The sequence below is a fragment of the Macrobrachium rosenbergii genome, chromosome 55 (assembly GCF_040412425.1).
Source record: "Macrobrachium rosenbergii isolate ZJJX-2024 chromosome 55, ASM4041242v1, whole genome shotgun sequence".
NCBI lineage: Eukaryota > Metazoa > Arthropoda > Malacostraca > Decapoda > Palaemonidae > Macrobrachium > Macrobrachium rosenbergii.
The window spans coordinates 55,590,267-55,607,634 of record NC_089795.1 but is presented as its reverse complement, the minus strand read 5'-3'; the positions used below and the strand labels follow the sequence as shown (position 1 = coordinate 55,607,634).

At 44.9% G+C, this 17,368-nt stretch overlaps 1 protein-coding gene and 1 pseudogene across 1 annotated transcript in view; both read left to right on the top strand.

Moving 5' to 3' along the window:
- Positions 1–10,485, top strand: part of LOC136835283 (uncharacterized) — a 36,016-nt gene extending 25,531 nt beyond the window's left edge. Inside the window, exon 3 of the mRNA XM_067098593.1 lies at positions 6,803–10,485. Within this exon, the coding sequence (XP_066954694.1) occupies positions 6,803–6,817 (15 nt within the window). The 3' untranslated portion in view covers positions 6,818–10,485. The remainder of the gene's footprint in view (positions 1–6,802) is intronic.
- LOC136835971 (5S ribosomal RNA) lies at positions 38–156 on the top strand (annotated as a pseudogene).
- Positions 10,486–17,368: the final 6,883 nt, after the last annotated feature.

The window sequence follows — 17,368 nt, the reverse complement described above, 5'->3', positions numbered from 1 at the left end:
AGACGTACCAGTTCAGGGCTCTCTGCTTTGGACTCTGCACAACGGCCATACCACGTTGAAAACACCGCTTCTCGTCCGATCAGCGAAGTTAAGCAGCGTTGGGTCTGGTCAGTACTTGGATGATTGACCGCCTGGGAACACCAGATGCTGTTGGCGTCACATTTTGCTCGAGGGTGTTTACCGTCTCATGAAAAACGTTGCGATGCAGTTGCATCTGTCGTCAGGATCTCACTACTTGGGCGACTGGTTGATTCCGGCGTGCGTCCGGAAGTATCTGGGAGGACCTTCGGATGACTCTGCAACTTCGTGAAGTCCTGGGACTCTGGTCTGTGGAGAAAGTCATAGCTGATCCCTCACTGTCCATTGTTGTCTGGGAATTCAGATCTGTTCAGCGGCTTTTAATCTCCGTCGCCAAACGACAGCTTCTATGTCTGAAAAGTTTGACCTTTGGAAAAGGAAACATGCTAGGTGAAGGAAGGAATATGAGTCTGCTGGGGACCATTTCCTCGCTGGAGAAGTTTGTTTCTGGGGGTCTGCATCTCAGGCCTCTTCAGTTCTTTTGTTGGAGAACTGACAAAGCAGGAAAGACTTGAGGAAGAGGTGAGGATTCTTCCTTATATAAAAAAAGGGGATCTGTGGTGGTGGCTCGATCCAGGGGATAAAGGGATCTCCTCAAGCTTCTGAACCCCAACCTAGTGTTGTTTTTTCTGGCCGGGTCTTCAACGAGGGCAACACTGAAGGGAGAAAGTGTTGAACCTGGAGAGGGAACGGAAGTGTCTGGCACATCGACTTCAAAGATTTGTGCTATCTTTTGGCTGTGTTTTCTTGGTCAATTTTGCAATGGGTAGTTCTGGCAGCTGGGACGGACAATCCCTGATTCCTGTTCAGCCTTGCAGGAGAGAGATTATTCTTTGACTATGCTCGCGGCATTTGATTCTCACAAGTTTTTGGCAGAGAGGGTGGCAATGTTCGACAGACCTGCTCTGTTGGCGCCATCAACTCCTGCCGAAGGAATGGACCCTTCATCAGGAGGTTTGCCAAGATTTTTGGAAATTTTGGGGTCGCCATCTTGTGGATATTTTCACGACCTCAAGAACAGCGAGGCTCCCTCTGTAAAGCTCATCTGTACTCGACCCTGGGGCAGTTGGCGATAGTTGCTCTTCTCTGGGATTGGACGGGAATAGATGTTTACGCCTTTTTCCCCGTTCTAAATTCTGGGAGAAGTCATACGCAAGTTCGCGGCCTCACAAGGGACGAGGATGACTCTCATCCCCATGTTTTGGCCTTTGAACCACTGGTTCTCGGAGTTTCTCTTCTGGTTGGTAGGCGTTCGAGGACCCTTCCTATGAGAGCAGACCTGCTCATACAAACCCACTTCACGAGATATCTTCAAAATCTCCCGCTCTGAACCTGACTGCTTTCAGACTATCGAAAAAATTGGTCAGAGCGAAGGGGTTTTCTGGCCAGGTGGCACGGGCCATCGCTAGAGCCAGAAGTTCTTCATCTATCAGGATATATCTAGCGAAGTGAGCAACCTTCAAAGGTTGGTGTAGAAAGAAGGGCTTTTCCTCTTCCTCTATCACTGTGAGCCAGGTTGTGGATTTTCTCCTTTATTTAAGAGAAAAACTCGATATAGCAGTTCCGACTATCAAGTGTTATCGGAGCATGCTTTCGATCTGTATTCAGACACAGAGGATTAGATTTGTCTGACAATAAGGACCTCCACGATCTTGAGGCTCTTTCAAGACGTCCAAGGTTCCTCAGCTAATTTCCCCCTACTTGGAACTTGGACGTTGTGCTCAAGTTTTTGATGTTTAGTCCTTTTGAGCCTCTCCACTCTGCATCTCTTAAGGATGTTACTAGGAAAGGCGGTCTTCCTCACTCTGGCATTCTGGCGATGGAAGAGAGTGAGAGAAGTTCGAGGCCGTCATGTGGGCTTCAAGGAACACAATGCTGTCTATTCTTTAAGCCCTAAGTTCTTGGCTAAGAATGAAAGGTCTTCTAACCCTTGGCCTAGACACTTTGAAATTAAAGGTTTAGCAGACCTTATTGGACAGGAACCTGAGGGAGTTCTATGTCCAGTTAGAGCTCTCAAGTACTACCTTAAAAGAACACAGGACACTCGTGGTCCATTGGATGTTTTATGGTGTTCTGTGAGGCAACCAGTTAAACCTATGTCGAAGAATGCACTGGCATTCTTCATTAGGAATGTCATCATTAAGGAGGCACACTCTTGTTGTGACGACTCCAACTTCAAGTTGTTGAGAGTTAACGCTCACGAGGTGAGGGCAGTTGCTACCTCCATGGCGTTCAAGAAAAATATGGTACTCAGTGACATTCTCAGTGCCACATTTTGGCGAAGTCAATTCGGTGTTTGCCTCACACTCTTGGCAAGATGTTTAGGTAGCATACGAAATTGCTTTTCGCTGGGACCATACATTGCTGCTTCAGCAACCTTGGGGACAGGGGGTAACTCTGATCCTATCCCCTTTTAATTGTGTTTTTGTGGTTGTTGGGTCGACTACTGGAGGCAGTCTTCCCAATCCTTTGCAAACTAACGCTTTAGGTGTTGGTTAGGTGGTTAGTAATGCTCTTTTGTCCTCTTTGTATGGGCTATGATCTAGTCACATTGTGGTCACGCCCCGTTGACAGATCATCTAGAAGTCGCCAGCTATATAGGTCACTACCTCGCTGGGGTCTCTAGTAAAGCAGAAGCAGACTAGAGTGACAGTAACCACTCAGTCAGCTATGCTATCAGATAAGGAACCAAAATAATTTTACCAATAATTGGTTTTTCCCTAATTCTTGGCTGTCTCTACCCCCCTCCAAAGGTGGTATTCAGCTATATATATATCTGGCAGGTAAGTCTCATGAACAAAATGATATTTTAATGATAAAATAAAGTTTGTTCATACTTACCTGGCAGATATATATATTCATATTGCCCTCCCTCCTCCCCTCAGGAGACAGTGGCGTTAGAAAATCTGAATAGAAAATGGGAATGGTTCCTGATACCCGCCTCCCAGCGGCGGGAATGGGTACTAACCACCTGACCGGCCACTGCGTGTGCCGCGAAATTTGAAATTCTGTCGGACCTTCGGAGAATACAGCTATATATATATCTGCCAGGTAAGTATGAACAAACTTTATTTTATCATTAAAATATCATTTTTTTTGCTTACACAGAACTGCTGAATTTTTGGATAATTTTTTACTAATTTTGATGTCCTTCAATTCCTTTTTATTAAATTCTGTGAGTAAATTGCCATCATCAGAGTACATAAAGATGACTAATCTTTAATTTGGTCCGACAAGAACTTTAGTTGGTGAAAATATGACATTTTTGCATAAGTTCTGCTGTATGTTTGCATCGTTTTTCACTAATTTTGACTTCCTCCAATTCCTTTTTATGTTCTGTTGCTGGGCAGAAACCTCTGAAAATGTGCTTACAGGTTGGATTTCTATTGCAGGGCTCAAACCCAGCAAAAGGTGCTTTGGGTTTGATTTTCATTGCTGGGCAGAAACCCTGGAAAAGGTGCTTTCGGTTGGATTTCCGTTGCCTGGCAGAAACCCTGGAAAAGGTGCCTCTGGGTTGGATTTCTGTTACTGGAAAGAAACCCCGGAAAAGGTGCTTTTTGGTTATGTTTCCATTGCAAGGCAGAAACCCTGGAAAAGGTTCTTTTGGGTTACATTTCTTGTGCCGGGCAGAAACCCTGAAAAAGATTCTTTTGGCTCTGATTTCTGTTGCTTGGCAGTCTCGTCCATATTGAACACCTGTTCTGGATGGTAGCCCTTCTCCCTGATGATATTCTTGAAGGTCTCTGGATAATTCGTGGCCGCTTACTTGTCTGCTGATGCCATTTCCTCATGCAGAGAAACACACTTCAGGTGGAACCACTTCTGGAAATGGTAGAACCCCCCCTTGCTGGCCCAAAAACCTTCAGGAGCTGACGATGGTCCTGCTTCTTCCTCTTCTTCTTCGGTGGGGTCATCTAAGCCTAAGAAGTCTCCTTCCTGTACATCACCGACTTATGTAATTGTTAAAAATACTGGTAGAGTTTTCATGCCTTTTTGTGGACGATGTTGTCGAGGGGCAGGTTATTCTTATAGCAGTCCATTATCCACAATGCCAAGGCCGATTCCATCCTCACTGTGTTCTTATCATGCACAGTGAAAACTGTCTTGTCACTACCACAGAAACTAACAGGCTATGGTCTTCCTTATCACCGCCTCTTTCTTCTTCTTGTACTAGATGGTTCTCCCACATCCAATGGCGAGCTACTCATGTGTATGGATTTTTTCCCTTTATTCAACATTTCCAGACTTGCTGTCTTCTCCTGGAGCATCATGGCCTCCTTCTGGCACTTAAGCTCTTTGCCAGAAGCCTTAGAAGGAGCAGGCGTTTAGGAGGCATCTTAGGGCACTATTAAAAAACATACACAGATTAAAAATGAGACGCAAAGTACACAGATACACAGTGAAACACTCGAACAGCAGAGGTCTACGCCTTGGGGCGTACAGCCAATCAGAACCAAGGAAAATGAATGACGCTCCTGGATTGACATCTTTGCAAACGCCAGCCAATAGCATGTCAAGTAGCATTGTGCCTAGGTATTTCAGCTAACCAGTATGCGTTTTCTTTCCCACAAGCTTTGTGTTTGTAATTTGCACATCGTTTGATGAATGTTTTTAAAAAAAAAAAGTACTTACATTTTATTGATATTTTGCTGTGCTTACATTAATATTAATATTTGAAAATTAGTGAATAATTTTATCATAAAATATGTATTTAGTCATGAAAATAAAATGAAAATAATTAGCAGATATTTTAGATATGCTCTACGAAAAAATACACAAATATTGAACTGTGAATAGGCGGGGGTCGACAACTTTTATTTTCACTCTACTCAAGCGACTCTGACTTGGGAAAATTATTAACTGACAATAGTAAAATTGCCTTATGTTGAAACGGTGTACTGGTAAATCTTACTGCAGCAAGACTATCATAACCAAACACTCATCAACCATTTGTTTTGGTTGTGTTCATAAGCTCTGTGGTGAAATGTGTTGCACTCAGTAACCAGCACATGGCAAAGGTGACAATTGGTTTTCACGGTTTTAAACATACAACTTAATATTTAAGAACATTATAAGATCATAAAGAAAAATTTTGGATTTGTAGAGAAGGTTTCAGAAACTTGGAAGAACACATGAAACACCGCCATCTTTTGGTCAGTACTGTGATATAGTTTTGCTGTTTTCAGATCTGTAAAATTGAAACGCAACATAAAACATAGTATTATTTGGGATGAATTTTACCTTGCTGAGAGGCGAGTTGGCATTCAGAAAAGATCACTTGGCTAACCTGGATGACTGTCTAGTGGACCCTATTGGGAGCACTCTGTGACCATCTGGAGTGTTGTATTAAGGCTTGAAAGGAAGCATTGGTGGGCTTCAACATTTTGCTCCGCAATGTAACTCCCCTATTGCTTTCTTCCCCTGTCTGTTGGGACCCTTTTTAAAGAGTCTGTTGTCACACAACTCATTGAATGAGCCCGACAACAGAATTGCAAAATATATACTGTTCTTGAAATAGGGGAATCTGGGAAATCTGGAAAACAGTACCCTTGAGAGTTTCCTCTTCCTTAGCCTAAGGAAAGCTTGGTTGGATTCAGAGCTATACAAACCTCCAGTCACTACTAAAGGATGCCTCCAGCAACAGAAAAAAGGACAACAGTAGCATCTGCACCCCTTTCAAAGCAATAAGTCACTCCTACCAGGGGAAAGAAAAATCAACTCTTGAACTGTGTATTACAGGGAAGGGAAGAGGTGGAGCCCATAGGATTTTCATGGTTTGGGTTGTCTTCTACAGCATAACATGCAGTGGAAGCCCTCCCCTTGCAGGACTCGGTATAATTCTCAATGGGCTAGGGCAGAGATGGTCTCACCCTCCCCTTCCTCTAAAGTTTTTTTTTTTTTAACCAGACTCCCTTTTAAAAGGGAACCATAGAGAAAGATGCTTTTATTTCCCACCACTCTCCAGCATCCCCAAGAAGCATTCCTCAGAACAAAGGGTGATCCTTGACCCGTCACATTTGCCAGACTGGAAACATGTTTCATAAATTTTTGCTGTATGCAGGAGCTCAGGAATGAAGAATTTTAACTGGTGGCCTACCTAGATGATTAGCTAATCTGTGGAGCCACTAGATAAGAGTGCTGATGAAACCAGAGAGTGGTAGTTGACAAGACTCCATCCAGTCAAAAGGTTTCTTAATAGGAACAAGTCCCACCTTACATCCAGCAGACTTTTTCTGAGGCATTTTCTCATTTTTTTTTGTTTCTACAACCCAAAAGATAAATGCAGTCATATCTGTAAGATACTCACAAATGCACAGACTCATTCACTAGCATCAGAGATCTTATTACAGCTTGTTTTGTTTTGTTTTGTCTCGTTACACTTATGATTTTCTTTACTTTGCAAGTGTTATTCCAGCAATAGCTTTTGATTTCCCACTTGAATTTTTTATCTTATCTGCCCTTCCAAAGGTGCAGGGCTTTTTCATTTTGCCTCCAATTATCATGTGGGAAGTTTATTCTTTGTAAAGGGAGTAGGATTTCATACATTACCATTTTTCCCGTACGTGCTCATCATGCATTATACAGGTACTTTAAAGTCAGATAAGATCAGTATTATGTACTGATCTGGAATGTGGACTGCAGTGCACATTCTAGTAGTGTTTAAAGGAATCCTATATCACTGATTGTTAACCTTTGCTTAATTCAAAATATATTTTAGTGTTAGTATGCATTTATATGATTTATAGTAAATATGAGTAATAGTACTTTTTTCACATTTTTTCTAACAGGGAAATCCAGAATCGTCTGTCAGATCTGTCAGAGGTCCAAGACTTGTGTAACTCCTTATCTAAAAACTACATGGTATCATCTTGTGAAGAGGCTGTTACAGATTTTGAGCAATAATTTCTCTCAGGTTTAAGGCCTGGTATGGTTTTAAAAAAAGAAGAGATCAGATCAGGCTAAATAGCTGGCTAGACTAAATACCCTGTACAAAGATTTTTGTTTCAAATGTTGACACGGTTATCAGTTTAAAATATGTGTAAGCTACTATAGTTATCATATCTTTTCTGTATGGTTTTTGAATATCACTGTCATGGTGTACAGGCATCAATTTTTTTTAAATGGACAGTCCAAGTATGTTTTAATGTAGTTCCTTCGAGTAAATATTAGTATAAGTTGCATTCTCTAATAAGTAATCAAAACTTTTTTCTCATGTAGTATCTTATGTTGTTGATTACCTTAGGAATAAGTACTTTGAGGCATATCAGTTGTTTAGATTTATACAATGAATATATATGGTGTTACATAAAATCTTTTAGAGAACTGGTTTATTTGTGTATTAATGAATTTACTTGCAATATAAGAACATACAAGTTTGTTCCTACAGCAATACAAACCTTCACATTTTATTTTATATAGTATCCTACAGTACATACTGGAATCAGTCATTGGAGCTTGGTAACAAGATAATTAACTGGTGGAGATGGGGGTGAGTGGGGAGTGTCCCTCACCCACCTTCAGTGATCACCCACTTCTTCAGCTGCTATGAGGTCAAGACATGCTATGCCCATCCTGACTACGGTGTTGAGAAACTTGTATGAGAGGCCTGCTCATTTTGATTGATTGTGTGTTTGCTGTTTTTTTTGTTGCCTTAATAGTTGTTTTTTACCATAGAGGAAAAAACACAAGCAGAGTCATTGTGAGGGGCTTGGCTGCTCTTGTGGGTAGTTTATGACTCCCTGAACCATAGACCCAGATAATTGCTGTGCTTCTTGTAGAAGGGAATCCTGTACTAGGGCTTCTTCATGTAGATAATATGCTGTTTGGGATTCACTGCAGTGGGTGAAGTTTGCAAGAGAAGGAGGGACCAGGAGCATACTCCAGCTTCATTGGGGATGGAGGGGGATGCTCCCCCAAATCCTTCTAGCTCAGTGCTATCCTTTTTAGGAGAGACAGTACTAGAACTATTAAACCTGCACACACCCGTTTGACTGAGAATGAAGTAGCTGCTGAGGGAGATTCTTCAGTAGCCCTCCCTCCAGTTAATCTGATTATGACGTTATAGATACCTGCAAGACATTGTCATTGGAGTACCTCTGAAAGATATGACCTATGCTGAATATTCCAAGTATTCCTTCTTTTGCAGCCTCCTTCAGCAACCTGGCAGAGGATAAGGACCTGACACCTGACCTCCTTCACCTGTGGTTTCACCTAAGGCTGTGTCTGCAACTGTCCTGCAAAGAAGGTGCAGCTCATGCCCTTGGGGATCTGAAGGGGCCCAAGGGTCCTGCTCTCCAGAACCCCTGCAGGCAGAGCTGGAGCAGCATCTTTGAGAGATTGTTTTACTCATCTGTGAGCAGAATAACTTCAGGGAGGCAACTTTGGTTTTGTCTTGCTGACAGCCTTGTCTGTAAAGCTGATCTTTGTGAAAGCTTTTGAGGCATAGCCCTCAGTCAGGTTGCCCTGGTCACAGTTAGCGCATGGTGTTTTGGAGATGATCACCTTGATCTGTGGGTCAGAAGTTCCCTCTCCTCCAACAGATCGAGCACTCCTCTCAACTGCTTTCATGTTAGAGGAGGTACTATGTGCCAGAGGATGCAGAGGTTACTCTTCAGTCTGTGACCACCTCTGTGCTGTTTCTCAGCCCTGTTGCAGGACTTTTGAAACCCTTTTTCTTTTTGAGACCTCTCCTCCACAGTGGATTTGTCTGTGCCAATGAGAATTTGAACAGTTGGGCACTCCTCAGGAACTCCTGCCTTACAAGTGGACTATGTCCTTTGTGTTGTGGAACCTCACCAGAGCACCTTTCAATCCTTTGTCATGTGCTACAGGCAGAGGCCTTAAATTTTTAGTTTTGACTCTAGTGAAAAGGGCAGGTGAGCTATGTTAGTGAAAAGGGCAGGGGAGTTACATAGCTTGTCCTGTTCGGCATTCGAAAGGGTAAGAACTCTTGTTTTCTTTCATTCCTAAGTTTAAGGCAAAAAGTCATAACCCATCTTTTCCTGACAAGAGATTTGATAGTTTCTCAGTCTCCTCCTTCTGATACTTCATTGGTGGCGATGCAGATGATATACTGCTTTGCTTGGTAAGGGCTGTTATGTCCTATTTGAAAAGGACCCACTACCAGAGGCTGGAGAGTAGAAGACTTTTCATTTGTACAGGTAAATGCAAGAAGGTGTCATGTAGCACACTTTTTTTTTTTCTGCCTTTGTGAAGTAATCAAGCAAGCCTATGATGCCTCAGAAAAAAAGATCAGCCCCCGTTCTCACTTTGGAGTTCAAGAAGCCAAGGGTGTGAGTATCCTTTGCTTTACAAAACAACTTTTCAGTTTTTTCAGGTGATGAGGGCAGATAACCTTTACCTCATTCTGTTGAGGTATATTGCCCACAAGTCTCTGGATACCTTCTCCTTATGACTTGTGGTGGCTGCCCAACAGGTTATGTAGGCACAAAAGCTCCATGGTAGACAAGAAAAATATCTAATTTGAGTACTGAAAGCCTATTTTAAATTTGGGTATGTAAATGTGGAATGACAGCTTCATCTTACCCCCGTCATGGCAGCGCCTAGGTTGAGGTACATACGGGAGTGGGACAAGATACAAGTGAGTACACTATGGGCATTTTGTCCTAGTCCCTTTGGCATGGCTGCATCTCCTTGTCTTCCCTCTTTTAAGGTGGAGGGGACACAGTAGTGCCTATTTCTGAACCCATTACTTGGTAATAACCAGAATTAAGCTGCTGCTCCTGACATGTAGTCTTTTGCAGTAGATGTCATGGTTCTCCAAAATATTTTATTTTCACAAGTACCCTCCAGTAATACAGGGTACTTGGGCCAAGGATCTTGCTGCTTTGGTCAATGATTTCACCAGACTGAGAGGAGGTTAAAGGAGTCATTACATCACATGCTTGTAATATAGTCAGGAAAATAGCAGTTCTGTAGTGCCTTTCAGCTCCAGTCAGTTGCAGGGACTAGCCCCCCACCTAAGTGGTAAGTCACTTATGTAAAGGGCAAAATTTTGTACCTCTGTAGAAACAAAAACAAATTTTAAGATTAATTTCACTTTTCCTGGGTATACAAACCAGAGCCTTTTATGTACTCTAAACTCACCTCAACTGCCCTACTCAGTCCCTGCAGTCAAAGGAAAAGTGATTAGTGACAGGAGGGGAGTGAGGGGCACTCCCTCACCCTCCCCTCATCCCCACCAGATAAATACCATGTTACCAAGTTTCACCAGTCAATTGCAGCTCATGCTGAAGGATACTCCTCTATAATATGCTCTGGTTTGTATACCTGGGAAAAATACAAATTACTTTTAAAATTTATTATTGTGCTGTTATAGTACATTATCCTGTATTACAATACTGTACTGCAGTTTGCCAAAGAGCAGTGTGTTTTTGTACATGAAACTTACCCGTCAGATATATACTTAGCTATAGTCTCCGACGTTCCCGACAGAAATTCAAATTTTTCGCGGCACGCGCGACAGGTAGGTCAGGTGATCTACCATACCCGCCGCTGGGTGGCGGGAATAGAACCATTCCCGTTTTCATGTCAGATTTTCTCTGTCGCTGGTTCCGGCAACATCTGTTGTTGGTTCCTTCTGCTTGGATTTTCATTTTTCGCTTGCTGAGGATTATTTTGGACTGACCTTTGGTGACGTATTGGATCTTTGGCTTGGCATACGCTTTTGTGGACTGTTTTTGATTTCGGCTTTGGTATTTTCTTATAGAATGTCTGATCAGAGTGTTGCACCGGTGTTCCGTGTGTGTGTGAGGTCTGATTGTAAGGTGAGACTACCGAAAGCTTCGGTAGATCCTCATTCTGTATGTTCTAGGTGTAGGGAGAATGAATGCTCTTTTGAGAATACGTGTGTTGAATGTGAGAATCTCACTGAACTGGAATGGAAGGCGTTAAACTCTTATGTACGCAAGTTGGAGAAGGACAGAGTTAGGAAGGCTTCTTCTAGAAGCGCTAGTAGGTCTCTTTCCAAGGAGGTAGATTTAGAACCTAACACTCTTCCAGATTCTCCTGTCACTCCAGTTGTTTCAGCTCCTTCACCCTTCGTCGAACCTGTGGATTCGTCGTCGGAGATGGCTGCTATGAAGGCTACGATCCGCAAGATGCAGTTGCAGATGCGAGCTATGGAGGAAAAGAAAGTGAGAAGTGATAGTGATTTGTGCAGTGTCCCCAGTGTAGTGGAGGGGGCGTCTGACCGGCTCCGCATCGCTCCTAGGCCTAGACCTCTTCCAAACTCCCAGACCCAGTGGAGGAGGAATGTCGACAGCCGCAAGGGGGATGAAGAGCGCTCCCAACGGTCAGGCGTCCCTTCGGCAGCGCCTGTTGACGCGTCCCAGGCTGCCTTAGATCGCCGTAGAAAAGGGATCTTAAAGAAGTGTTTCTCTTCTTCTGCTTCTTCGTCTCCTAAACGTGGTTGGAGTTCGGCTGAGGAATCGCGTCCTTTGAAGAGGACTTGGAAGGCTCCTAGAGGAGACGCCTTGGACTCTAGCCCTGAGCGCTTCCCTGAAGGCTCTCCTGTTTCGAAGAAGAGAACTCGTAGATCTTCCTCCTCTTCTTCTGGTGTTCAGGAGTCCACCAAGCAGATCCTGGTAGGCCTCCAGGCTCAACTCGCTGCTCTTGCTGGCTCTTTATCAAAGAGCTCCTCTCGTCGGAAGGATGCCTCTCTTCCGATTAAGTCCTCAAGAGACTCTCTTCTCCCAGCAAGTCGTCCTCTGGAAGCGTTCTTCTCCTGTTAAGCGCCCCTCCAGCAGCAGGCGCTCCTCTCCTTCCAGGCTCTCCTCTCCTGGTAGGCGCTCCTCTCCTTGCAGGCGCTCCTCTCCGTCCAGCGCTCCTCTCCCTCGTAGGCGCTCTTCTCCTGATAGGCGCTCTTCTCCTGGTAGGCGCTCCTCTCCCGATAGGCGCTCTTCGCCTGGTAGGCGCTCCTCTCCTGGTAGGCGCCTCTCTCCTGGTAGGCGCCCTCGGCGCTCTTCGTCTCCGTCAGCGCCTCTCCCACCCAGGCGCTCGCGCCATCTCATCGTCGGTCTTCTCCTGTTGGAGATACTTTCTCCTCAGTCAACGCCCTGCTCGTTCGCCTCGTAGAAGTTCCTCTCCAGCCTCCCTTCGCGTCTGTTAGGCGCCTCTCCCAGCAAGGGCTCTCTCTTCGGTCAGGCTCCAGTCAGCTTGAGGCGCTTCTCTCCGGATCATCGTTCTCCAGTGGACAAAGGCTCTTCTCCTTCTAGGCGCTCTTCTTCTGTTAAATGCCCTTCTACTTCTAGACGTTCTCCTCCTCCTTCTGGCCTGGAGGCGTTATCGGAGGACGATTCTCCTAAGGACATCACAATCTCTGATTACAAGAGGTTGACAGCTCTACTAGTCCAGGAGTATGGAGATTCCCTCAAGCCTGCTTCTCCTCCTTCCCCTGGTTCTATGCTCTCGAGCACCAAGGCCTCAAATCTTCCTCTCTTGTGAAAATCGTCCCTCGATCTCCATGAGGAAAGCTCTTAAAGGTTTCGGAGAGTGGCTCTCCTCAAAGAAGGATGCAGGCAAGACTGTCTTCTCTTTGCCTCCCTCTAGACTTTCGGGAAGAGCAGGAATGTGGTACGAGACTAGGGAGCCTATGGGGTTAGCTCTCCCCTCTTCTGCTGGCTCGGATTTTTCTTCGCTGGTGGATTCGTCCAGGAGGCTCTCCCTTAATTCGGCCAAGGCTTCTTGGGGACTGTGTGAACTGGACCATTTCCTCAAGGGCCTTTTCCGCGTGCTGGAAGTGTTCAACTTCATGGACTGGTCTCTTGGGGCCTTAGCCAAGAGAAGTCTTCAAGAAGATTCAGTTAGTATGGAGGACCTCAGCAGTGTGTTGTCTTGCCTGGACAAAGCTGTTAAGGACGGCTCGATGGAGATCGCTTCCCTGTTCGGCACTGGCCTTCTTAAGAAGAGGTCAGTCTTCAGCGCTTTCCTCTCTAAATCGGTCTCTCCTTCCCAGAGGTCTTCCCTCTTGTACGCTCCTCTCTCGAGCCATCTTTTCCCGCAAGAAACTGTAAAGGAAGTCTCTCGTTCCTTGTCGGAGAAGGCTTCTCAAGACCTTCTGGCTCAATCGTCGAAGAGGTTGAGACCTGCTGCGCCTATTACTAAGAAGGAGAAGCCCCCTTTTCAGGAGCCCTTTCGTTCATCCAGGTCTATTAGGAGGCGTAGACCTGAGAGAAGATCCAGGCCTTCAGGACTCCCTTCCAGGAAGTCCAAGTGAAGATCAAGTCCTCCAGACTCCAGTAGGTGCCAGACTTCTCAAGTTCGCCGAAGCCTGGGCACAAAAGGGAGCGGACGAATGGTCCCTCTCTGTTTTGAGGAAGGGGTACCTCATTCCCTTCTTTTCGAAACCTCCCTTGACTACAACTCCGAGGGAGTTATCGGCGAGATACAAGGATCCTGTGCGGAGGCAAGCCCTTCTTCTAGCCGTCGATCAAATGCTAGAAAAGTCTGCAATAGAACCGGTGCAAGATCTTCACTCCCCGGGATTTTACAACCGTCTTTTTCTTGTTCCAAAATCCTCGGGCGGGTGGAGACCGGTCTTGGACGTGAGCTCCCTGAACGCTTTCGTCGTAAAGAAGAAGTTCTCTATGGAGACGACGTCTTCAGTTCTGTCGTCTCTTCGTCAAGGAGATTGGATGGTGTCCCTGGACCTTCAGGATGCTTACTTCCACGTCCCCATCCATCCCTCCTCCAGGAAGTTCCTAAGGTTCATGGTAGACGGCAGAACCTTTCAGTTCAGGGCTCTTTGCTTCGGACTCTCCACAGCTCCCCAAGTTTTCACGACCATTCTCAGGAATGTGGCTCACTGGTTGCACTTGGAGGAGTGAGGATTTCCTTGTATCTCGACGATTGGCTATTCGGTCCAGTTCAAAGAACCGTTGTCTGGAGGACCTTTCTCGGACTTTAAACCTGGTCCAATCTCTAGGACTTCTTGTGAACCTCGAGAAGTCTCAGATGATTCCTCAGCAGGAAATTGTCTACCTGGGGATTCGGATGGATTCTCGGGGTTTTCGAGCGTTTCCCTCCCTGGAAAGAAGGGAACGCTGCCTTCAAAAGGTGACAGACTTTCTGGAGAAAGACAGTTGTTCGGCGAGGGAATGGATGAGTCTGCTGGGGACCATTTCCTCGCTGGAACAGTTCGTTTCTCTGGGAAGGCTTCACCTCAGACCTCTTCAGTTCTTCCTGAAAGAATCTTGGGATCGGAAGTCCCAAGACTTGTCGGATTCCTTCCAAATATCATCTCTGGTAAAGGAACAACTCCGTTGGTGGTTAGACCCAAAGAAGCTGGGTCTAGGAATTCCTCTACAACCGCCGAGCCCTCGCCTAGTGTTGTTCTCAGACGCGTCGGAGTCGGGCTGGGGAGCGACACTAGGCTCGGAAGAAGTGTCAGGTACCTGGGACACGGATCAGAAGGCCTGGCACATCAATATGAAAGAGCTGGTAGCCATTCACCTAGCTCTTTCCAGATTCGAACTTCTGGTCAAGGGATCAGTAGTTCTAGTCAACTCCGACAACACCACAGCCCTGGCTTATATCAGGAAGCAAGGAGGGACACATTCCTTCTCCCTGTACATTGCAGCAAGGAACCTTCTGTTGTGGGCGGGGGAAAAAACATCGTTCTCCTCACCAGATTTGTTCAGGGAGAAAGGAATGTGAGGGCGGATCTGCTCAGCAGAAAAGATCAAGTTCTTCCCACGGAGTGGTCCCTTCATCAGGAGGTTTGCGAAAGGCTATGGTTCCTGTGGGGGAGACCTCATATAGACCTCTTCGCAACCCATTGGAACAAGAGGTTGGAGAACTACTGCTCCCCAATCTCGGACCCCAGAGCAGTAGCTATAGACGGCCTTCTCCTAGATTGGAACGGTCTAGACGGCTACGCTTTTCCCCCGTTCAAGATAATAGGGGAGGTAATCAGGAAGTTCAGTTCGTCAGAGGGCACCAAGCTCACCCTGATCGCTCCCTTTTGGCCATCCAGAGACTGGTTCACAGAGGTACTGGAATGGATGATAGATTTTCCCAGGTCGCTCCCTCTCAGGAGCGATCTTCTCAAACAGCCCCACTTCGACAGATTTCACAAGAATCTTCCCGCTCTAAACCTAACTGCCTTCAGACTGTCGAAGGACTGGTTAGAGCGAAGGGATTTTCGCACAAGGCTGCTAAGGCTATCGCCAGAGCTAGAAGATCTTCTACCTTGCGCCTCTACCAGTCGAAGTGGGAAGTCTTTCGGAGATGGTGCCGATCTAAGAAAATTTCCTCTTCCAGTACCTCTGTAATGGAGATTGCGGATTTCCTTCTCTACCTTAGGAGCAATGTAACCTGGCCGTTTCCACCATAAAGGGGTATAGGAGCATGCTGTCTTCAGTCTTTCGACACAGAGGTCTGAACATCTCGGATAATAAAGACCTTCACGACCTTATAAGGTCTTTTGAAACTTCAAAAAATAAGTCCCTAGACCTCCCAGCTGGAATTTGGACGTGGTCCTAAAGTTTTTGATGTCTAGCAAGTTTGAGCCTCCTCGATCTGCCTCGTTCAGGGACTTGACCAGAAAATCTCTGTTTCTTTTTGCTCTTGCTTCTGCCAAAAGAGTGAGTGAATTACAAGCCTTAGAAGGTTCTGTAGGCTTTAAGAAGGACTCTGCAATCTGCTCCTTTTCAGCCTCTCTTCTTAGCAAAGAATGAGAACCCTTCAAAACCTTGGCCTAGGAGTTTTGAGGTCAAAGGACTCTCTCGATCTTTCAGGACAGGAGCTGGAACACACACTCTGTCCAGTAAGAAGCCTTAAACTTTATTTGGAGAGAAAGAAACAGCTCAGAGGCAACACCGAAAGTCTTTGGTGTTCTGTCAAGGATCCTTCAAGAGCAATTTCCAAGAATGCCCAGGCTTTCTTCATTAAGGATATTATTAAAGAGGCTCATCTTTCATGTAAAGAAGAACATCTTCAGCTCCTAAGAGTTAATGCTCATGAGGTGAGAGCAATAGCTACTTCTCTAGCTTTCCACAAGTCTTGGTCCCTCCAGTCTATTGTGGACTCTACATACTGGAGATGTAACTCAGTGTTTGCTTCTCATTATTTGAGAGATGTTCGTGTGACTTATGAGAAGTGCTTCTCTCTAGGAGCTTACGTATCCGCGGATTCGGTGCTGGGTCAAGGAGCTGAAGCTAATCCTATTTAATTTAGTGTTATTTTTAATTGTTTGTTGTGTTTTTATGGTTGGTTGAAAAAGAGTGTTGCAGGTCTCTCTCTCTTTTTCATCTCATATTACTAACAAGGTTAGGCTTGGTCAGGTGGTCGGTTTTGGTTGTTAGCTCCTTGTATTTTTATTACCTAGCTCTGTCATGTAAGAGGGATAGCCCCCATTGATATGATTCAGGTAGAGGGCTCTGTCTTGTAAGTGGGTTAATCCCCTTTGACATGATCCATAACAGGCTCTGTCATGTAAGTGGGTTTTATCCCCATTGATATGATCCAGAAGGGCTGTCAGTCTTAGGTCACTTCCTCGCTGAAGCTCTTGAGGCATGCAGACTCATAGACAGTATCCATGAAGTCTTCTGCCCAATCAGGTAAGAACCATGGTTTTTGTTTATTCCTACAACATATGTTGTTTTCCCGTTTTTTAGTTCTTAGCTGTCTCTTGCCCTCCTCCAAGGGTGCCAATCAGCTAAGTATATATCTGACGGGTAAGTTTCATGTACAAAAATGATATTTTTATGATAAAATAAAGTTTTGTACATACTTACCAACGCAGATATATACGACAATAACCCGCCCAGCCTCCCCTCAGGAGACAGGTGGAAGAGAAAATCTGACATGAAAACGGGAATGGTTCCTATTCCCGCCACCCAGCGGCGGGAATGGTAGATCACCTGACCTACCTGTCGCGTGTGCCGCGAAATTTGAATTTCTGTCGGGAACGTCGGAGACTATAGCTAAGTATATATCTGCCGGGTAAGTATGTACAAAACTTTATTTTATCATAAAAATATCATATTTATTTTGTTTAACACTTATTTTCTCTGTTAGTATATATGTAATTCACATATGTGTAATCTTGAAATTATTTTTCTCATTGGGTTAACTACTGTAGATTAATGAGTACTCCATTTTAACAGAATTAAAATAATTTTTTAGTTCCCGTATGGTGATGGGTGCATTTTCATATTTTCATTGATGGCATCCAAAGAAGACTGATTTACTATAAGATTAATTTTAAAGTACTGAATGAATGTTAACATGTTAGATATTGGGCAGAAGTCCTTGTAAGCTGTTATTT